The sequence below is a fragment of the Mytilus edulis genome, chromosome 7 (assembly GCF_963676685.1).
Source record: "Mytilus edulis chromosome 7, xbMytEdul2.2, whole genome shotgun sequence".
In the NCBI taxonomy this organism is placed as follows: Eukaryota; Metazoa; Mollusca; class Bivalvia; order Mytilida; family Mytilidae; genus Mytilus; species Mytilus edulis.
This window is the reverse complement of record NC_092350.1, coordinates 60,270,943-60,279,581: the sequence shown is the minus strand read 5'-3', so window position 1 is coordinate 60,279,581 and position 8,639 is coordinate 60,270,943. Positions and strand designations below refer to the sequence as shown.

General features: G+C 30.5%; 1 protein-coding gene across 1 annotated transcript; it reads right to left on the bottom strand.

Moving 5' to 3' along the window:
• Nucleotides 1-2,363: 2,363 nt before the first annotated feature.
• Nucleotides 2,364-7,988, bottom strand: LOC139481904 (uncharacterized). The gene is made up of 5 exons (XM_071265423.1): nt 7,835-7,988; nt 6,763-7,005; nt 5,477-5,491; nt 4,968-5,091; nt 2,364-2,691 (listed from the first exon to the last, which is right to left on the bottom strand). Exons 1-4 carry the CDS (start codon nt 7,890-7,892, stop codon nt 4,973-4,975), a joined length of 435 nt encoding a protein of 144 aa, XP_071121524.1. The 5' UTR covers nt 7,893-7,988; the 3' UTR covers nt 2,364-2,691; nt 4,968-4,972.
• Nucleotides 7,989-8,639: the final 651 nt, after the last annotated feature.

Sequence of the window (8,639 nt, the reverse complement as noted above, 5' to 3'; positions counted from 1 at the left end):
AATCTTTCCCTCTTTTTACAGAGCCATATAACAAAATCGAACTACACATAATAGCAGATAAGTCTTAGGCCAATATTGTCAGCTGGAGAATGGACTTAGTTTTTGAAGCATTTTGTATTCTTAACATTATACTCTTATAAATTTGATTAAATAACTGCTGTTCCCGATGTTTCATATTGCAGAATAATTGTAAATGTAATGGAGGACATAAATTAGTTTAGGGTCGAAACAGAGGCTGACACGTGTTATGACGAATGAAATGTTTGCAAGAAACACTACAGATATTTTAAAATGTCTTAGTTAAAAAATAATAACTTGTCTTATTATTAAAAAAAAGTAATATACCACGAATGACAGACAAACAAATGATTATTAATGCGCGTACTGAATGGGTAGGCTATTAGTGTTGTTTGGGCCGAAGTTGAATAGTTGTCGAAAATTCAAAACGGAATTAGGTTATCGACAAATGGAAGAGATCATACACATCGAATGACATTCATATTCCTGAAATGAATACTTTCATTTCTGTATGTAGAAAATGGAGGATAAAGCATTGTTAAACTGAACAAACTATACCTTGGGCTTTGCATTTAACATTTTTTCCATGCAACAGCGTTTACAACGTATTAAAAATATCAATTGCATGGTGTATAACGTCAGAGGATGAAACTATAAGATGTCTTTTAAATGTGAGACTATCAGCTTTTTTTTTTTTATTTCATTACCAAAACAGTTTTAACATCATATCTTTTGGAAAATGATGACGTACTTGATTATTACATAGTCTTATTTGCCAAACAACTTTTAAACTCTTACGGCTTCAATATTTACTTCGTATATCATGTTTTCTGCATTTTGTACCATGGACGGTTCTTGTGTAGACAAAAACATGTCATGAACCTTTGACGATTAAAGTATAATTTATTTCTGATAATCTTATAGTTGTATATTTTTACGAAGTGCATTTATTTCAATATCAATGTTATCCATTGAGCTTGATACAACATGAACAACAGATATTGTTCATTCTGATGAATATCTCAAATTACATTAAGAAATTAACAATGACATTCAGTTGAGAACAAACGGTAACGAAAAAAATGAGATCAGCTTTCGACTGCTGAACTTTCCATACTTAGAAAGCAAAATTCAAGCAGCTCCTGCAAATGGAGTATATTTGAAACTATAAACTAACGTTTGCGTTTCTATACAGTCAACAATCAATCTAGTGAGTCATTGAATTTGTGTAAATCTTTTTTCCATACCGAGAAGATGTATGTTTTTTCCATATTGAAAGATGTATGTTTGAATTAAATTTTTTAAAGGAGTGTTTAGAAAAATGTTTTAACATTATTCTCGTACTTGAACTTAAAGTATGTAGATATATCTCACAAAATGTCACCGTTTGAATTTCTAGTGAAAAAAATATTTAGAAGTGTTATTATATCTTTATTTGCATGTTGATAAACTTTCAGACAAAATAATTCAGATAAAGGGTAAGATGACAAAAATACAAAAAAATTAAAAACAGAAAGTTCTCATTCAAATGACAACATCAAAAACTCAAATACATCAAACGAAAGGTTAAAAACTATCCAGTTCCTGACTTGGTACGGGCATTTTCCTATGTAGATAATGGTAGACTAAACCTGGTTGTATACCTAGCTTTATCTCTCACTTCTATGACAGTTGTTATAAAGAATCACATATACGTGTTTCTGACAACTTTACGACAACAGAGATGAGTTCAAAATCCCAACTTTCTATTCATATGTAGCAACATCCAGCAGCGCCTGCATGCAGAATATTAATTTCCAATTCGTACGATATTCTCGGGCTTGTATTTCCTATCATGATTTCCTTGAAAGAGGGTTGCCGCTCACAAGGAAGCTACTAAACAAAGAGTTTCAAATGGTGAAGTTGAAAACGTCCTTTCGTAAATTTACGTACGCCATCACGAGTTGGTTGACAGTTATGAAATAAACGTTGTACAGATGATATCGGATATGTTCCTTATGTTGTAAGTACAGTTCACTTTCCTTTTGACCACGAAAGTGACCTACCGAATTAGACTTTTAACTGGATTTTTTAAATATGAGCAACACGACGAGTCCACATGTGGCGCAGGTTCCGCTTACCCTGAGATCAACTCCGTTTTTTGGGAGGCATTTTGCTTAGTTTTTAGTTTTCTATATTGTTTTGTCTCTTTTTTTTTTCTTTTTTTTTTCTCTTTGTATTTTTTTCAGCCATAGCGGTGTCGGTTCATTTTCGATGTATGAGTTTGACTGTCCCTCTGATATCTTTCGCCCTCTTTTATGTTGTTATATGATTTCATTTATTTATGTGTAATGACGTCACAAAGCCCACGAAATAAAAATTTAATCTAGTTATATCAATAACCGTTATCAAAATCAAATTATAGTAGCGTTTATCAATAAAAATCGACGAGCATGATTAATGTCAACAACGGACCTTACCTTCATGTCATTATTGGATACCCTATAGCCAATGATATTAATTTTTTTTTTATTTTCACATTTTACTTAATCATTATAATTTTTACATCAATATAAAAAAATCTATTCCACATCGCAGATACTCATTATCTGTATTATTATCAACAATGCAGTAGTGTCTAACAGTAAAAAATACTGATGATGTTATGTTTTTATTCTTCTTGCAGAGCTATTGCTACAATTAAAAAAGATAATTTATTAACAATTGCAATGAACAGTTTGTGAAAGAAAACCAATAAGATATATTGTATGCCCCCAAACTCGCTTCTAATCTAAATATAGTATGCACGAGAAAATGTTACTTGTACAATTCCTGACATAACTGTAAATAAATGTAATCTTAAAATAAAGTTGATTATCAACATATATACACATGTTCATGAATAACTGAATAATGTAGAGAGCCTTAAGGAAAATAAGTTGAACCCTAACTAGTTTCTCTCTTTGAATAACGGATATTATTGTTATTATTATTATAACTATTACTATTATTATTATTATTTTGAATATTTTACATTACGATATTGTTCTTTAAAGACTGTGCATGTCCCAAGTCAGGAGCTTGCATTTCAGTAGTTGTCGTTTGTTTATGTGTTACATATTTTTTTTCATTCATTTTTTTATATAGATAAGGCCGTTAGTTTTCTCATTTGAATTGTTTTACATTGTCATATCGGGATCTTTCATAGCTGATTATGTGGTATGGGCTTTGCTCATTGTTGAAGGCCGTATCGTGACCGATAGGTGTTAATGTCTGTGTCATTTTGGTCTCCTGTGGACAGTTGTCTCATTAGCAATTATACCACATCTTCTTTTTTATATTCGTAGTAAAATACCAGAAACAGTATCAGTATATTTAACCATGAGATTGTCAATACAAATGAAATAAAATCCTGCAACACGCTTTTATGGGTAAGCTATTGGTAAATAAAAGTATAAGAACATACTGATGTCTCGAAAAGACAATGCCGGTAAACGTTAGGTGACCGTAGGTAGTTTGCAATCCTTTCTTAAAATAAAAGGTTATTGATAGGTAAATGTATTATCATTGGGGATACTAACTCGTGTATTCCCATGTTTAAACAGTCCTTTGTCGTATTTGACACATGTTTTGTGTACGTATACTCTGAAATGGAACGTGCTTTTGTGTTTATAACTTCAACTGACACGAAAATGAAAACTGTAATAAATGAAGGCAACAGTAGTTTATTGCTGTTCAATATTCATGAATCGATTAAAAAAAAATAAGAACAAAACCGAGAGAAACACATTTACTTTAAGAGGAAAACAACAGAACAAAAGGACCACTGAAGTGCAACAAAAAAAGCCCAAACATACATAGAAACGATATATGTGATTACTTTTGTCATAATAATGACTTGGTACAACAAATTTAAGAGAAAATGTGAATTGAACCTAGTTTGATGGCTATCCAAACCTCCCGCAGATGTGAAAATGTTTAAAACACCACTAGAATGACAACATTAAGTGACAGGAATATAGTACAAATAAACGAAAGAACACCTAAAGCAGAGAAATACATAACTTAATTACGGAATAGTTCATTACAAGATGTTAACCACAGAATAACAACGGCACTAAAATTTGGGTTTATTATTGAATTCAGTCGTTAATTCACTTCGAAAACTCAGACCTCCTCAACTAATAAAATCAGGTCGATATCAAATATCGAAGTGTGCTGTTAACAGCATTAAACACATAAAAGATGCATAAGTATCATAACACGGTACACATATTTGATAATAATAGGTCTCAATTAGTGATGCCAGTTGAAGAAAACAAAAATATTAATAATTGAATCTATGAGTTAATGATTAAACAAATTAAATTTTAGAGTATCATTAAAGCAATTAGTCTTTGGATATAAAATTTTTGACAAAAAATATCTTGGTCTGAATTATTTCCTAACAATATTAGGTTTTTCCATATACAAATCAGATTATGCATCTAATCAGAAATTGACAAAGGTAAATGTTTATCAAATTTTTGTTCGAGAATACATAAAAAGATACAACGAAAACAGAACAATGAAATTTAATCCATTACAAAAGTCACTAAAAAGAAGTTTAGACGATTGATCATGTTGATAGAATAAAACTGTGATAATGTATTAAAATGGTGTACAATTGTATTTCAAGAAATTTATACACATTATTATAATATATACATATATACCAGCAGCTGATTGCTAACCTGGGCAATCAGTGGAATATAACAGGATGCATCAAGAAAAGCTTGGTTTCTTGGTGTAACAATGTAACAAGCATATTTGATGAATAAATATATAATGCTGTTAAAAAAAAAAAAATTAAAGTCGATAAATCCTTTATTTTAAATACAACCTAATAAAAATTAAGTTGACATTTTAACAGCTTCAAACCATCAGCTAATCAACAAGCTAAATGTAAGATTTGACAGGTTTATGCTTACTTTAATCAAATTCTTGAGTACCTAGATCTTTTCAATGTACATCTGCAGACGCATCCAGTAAGTAGCAGCACTAATATCCCTCCACCTACACCAGCGCCTATATAAATTGCTGTGTTACCCGATGCTAAAAATAAAAAGAAATGAGCAGGCATACACTTTTGATTTTCATAGGAATAATAATCAACTGAATATACATGATCGTTGAATGCATTGAAGCTGTATTGTTTTTGTTTTTTTTGTTTTTTTTTTTTTGTTTTTTTTTTTAATTTCAAGGCCATTTTAATTATATTCTGTTATTTAAGAATTAGTTTCAAAATTTGTGTCAGACTGATCGAAATTAATTTGAAGAATATATAGAAAAGTCTAGTGGTAAAGGTCATTGAATATGGAAAAGTTGATTTTCTAATCCTTCTTGATTTTATGGAAATTTGAATAGACCATCATACAGGCACTACTGACAAGCCTTCTACTAAGAATCACCGAAGCATTTAAGAATGTTTAGTACTTACATCCAGGTGGTGTGCCTGTAAAAGAAAAAAGAAAAAATAGATTAGTATTGAATAAAGAAAACGTCCTCATTATTATGTCAGAGCAGATATAACAACAGTTCACCAATGTTTAAATTGCGACACTTAATTAGGACGATACTAAGCGAAGTGCAGAACAAAAATCGAATTATCATTAGAAAATGCAAATGGAGACACTAAGCGAGTCGTCAAATATGCAAATGGAGACACTGGGCGAATCGTCAATGTATGTGTATTCTGCTATTAATGCACCCTTACATTGCGATATCATTTTAAAAACTTGACGATCGTATTTTGAACTTTCACCGATAAAAGACAAATTGTAGTTCTAAAACTTTAACAAGTGCGTTCAGACACAGACACATTATATCGGTCAAGCAATTCCTGATAGCAATAGAAAAAATAACAAATTTGAGCGACAGAACATCATCAGTATGTTAAAAAGCACGCGTTTTATCTTTGCGAAAGTTCACTATAAAATGTGCTCCATATACATGTTCATTTATTCAGGCCTGTTCAAGTGATCATTTAGTCGCTAGTAGCATATATACTATTGAAATTTAAATTAACAAATTTGAACTGACATGTTTTCGATCAAAACGGCCAGCAATACGACGATATAATCTCATTGCATTGTATTTGACGTAAATATTATAATTTCCGTAAAATGATGCCAGTTATACACTGTATAACGGATAACATGGAAAAAGAAGAAAAAAAAGTACGAATTCAATCTTTCGACTGTTGGAGATGTTATAAAGATAGAAACATTATCTTGATTTCTTTGACAATTATTTTCAAAACGCGATAAACAAACATTGTGATGAAATCTTATTTCACATCAAGAGGTATTTTTTCAGTAATCGTAGACAGTTACATAGTTAAAGCATAAACATATCATTTTGATAGAGTTGATGAAATTTCTTAAGCAGATGATGTAGTTTTTTTGTCTGAATTATATATATACACAACATATCATTTGACCATATTAATTACATGCATAAATAATATTTAATTGTCTTAAAAAAAGAAGAAAAAATCTACGTCAATTTTTTTGGGACAAAAATGCTTCTAGCTACATCTACTATGTATGTTTTTTGGTAATTTTATTTTAACTCCAAAAAAATCAGTACAACATGGTCAATATGTTTTTACCAAGTTAAACTAGTTATACTCTACTTTTGTATCTGAGGTACTTAAATATTCCAAGCATACACTCACATCTGCAAGGAAATACCATTGATTATAAAGAGCCAAGTGATGCATACCGTTACATTTTCCTGTATTCTGTTGGCAGCCTCTGGTACCACAGTCCAATAAGCATCTCGATTCGCAAGTGGAACCGTAGAAACCAACTTCACATCCTATACATTCTCCATGTGTATCACATTTAATGCAATGTTTGGAGCAATTCATCTCTTTTGCTGTAGCATGCATCTCAATATTGACAATATAATCATCTTTAACACGGTTGCTGATGTCATCATAATGATGGCTTCTGTCAGAATCTCCTGAATCAAAGATTTAAAAAGTTTTATTATATTTCTGCCCTGGTTTCTACATGTATATATTTTTCAAAAGGATTGATGTCTTGTGAACATCAATCAATGTTAATATTATTGTTTAGAATTATTTTTTTTAAATCTTGTTAATCGTTGTTGTTTTCCTGAAATACAGACTACAGGATAAAAAAATCTTTGATAACTAGCTAAGGTTCGGTCTTAAATATTTATGACACAACCACATTAAATATTGGAGAAACCACATCAAGTAATAACAAACCTATATCAAGTCAATACGACACCATCTCGAGTAATATCGAAATAGCATTATTTAATGACTATTCCATATTGTGTTATATCAAAACATCATTACGTAACGTCTAAACCATATTATGTAAAGACCAAATATCATCAAGTAATAATAAAACAACATAATGTAATATCAGAGTTCCACATAAGATAGCTATGGCGTTCCATACATACATTCCAAGGCCTTTTTATATCTAGAAAATACATTTGGATTGTAGTGTCACAAAGTCAATTAAAAACATTTACCGAAGATAACAGTTTACTAGTCTCAACAGTTGATCTTACTAGTTAATGAAAGTAAATAACAAATTTGCAACATGTTGAATATATTATCTCCAAGTTAAAACAGTTACGCGTTATACTCCACTTTTGTATGTAAAGTTATAAAATAATCATATATTTTGTAATAAAAGGTTGTCATCAAAAAGAAAAACATATCACAGTCTACCCCCTTCGACCGAGAAACGAAGAACAGTTACCACCGTCGCCTCCCTTGTCTATCCATTATGACAGATATGTTTATAAATACCTTTCGTTAAAGCAGTATTTACAGCCAAATATACGAAGATTATGAAAATAACAGCCATTTTAAATAAATTCTATATCCTCTTAGGTACATGTATAACTATGCGACTACACGTATACAGACTTATCTCAAATAAAATGTACAAAATTGTAAAATGCATTCAGTCCTTTATTCTATTTCTATTGTATCAAATTCAAAAGATAGACCTTTAACAGTAATTATATATGAAATTATAATGTGCATATAGAACATAACAGATCAAGTGAGACTGATTTCAATAGGTAAAATTTAACGTATATGTTAGTAATTTTATACAACTCATACCCATTTTGAACATATTAAATCGATAATACATCATAAATACATCATACATGCAAAGCTTATAATTAAGATTGTGTACGCCGGACACACGTTTTGTCTACAAAGCTCTCTACAGTGACGCTTGAAAAAAAAAATTTGAAAGGTGAAATTAAGTACGAATTTGAAGAGCATAAAGACCCAGAATTCCGAAAGGTAGAGACAAACAAAGGTTGCAATAAAAAATTAGAAAATTACATTAACTCTTAAAGGATCACGACTTTGTGCGTCTACTGGGAAAGCTTATTCGGCTGATCATGCATGCAATGTCTTCTTTGACTATCCATAACATTAATCCATGGTTGTGTTTAGTTGGTTTTAGTCTCTAATGTATGAATATTTTTTTTAATATTGATTGATTGTGGCTTTAATTAGCTTTCAGTAACTATGAGTACTTTAAAAAATCAAATTTTCGTGTTAATTTGACCTGTTTACTTGTTTATACATCTCA

What these genes read in the sequence shown, in the direction of transcription:
- LOC139481904 (XM_071265423.1), bottom strand. Translation starts at nt 7,892, where the DNA reads ATGGCTGTTATTTTCATAATCTTCGTATATTTGGCTGTAAATACTGCT. An exon ending in AAATACTGCTTTAACGAAAG is followed by an intron (nt 7,006 to 7,834) that starts GTATTTATAAAC and finishes TCTTTGATTCAG; the next exon opens with GAGATTCTGACAGAAGCCAT.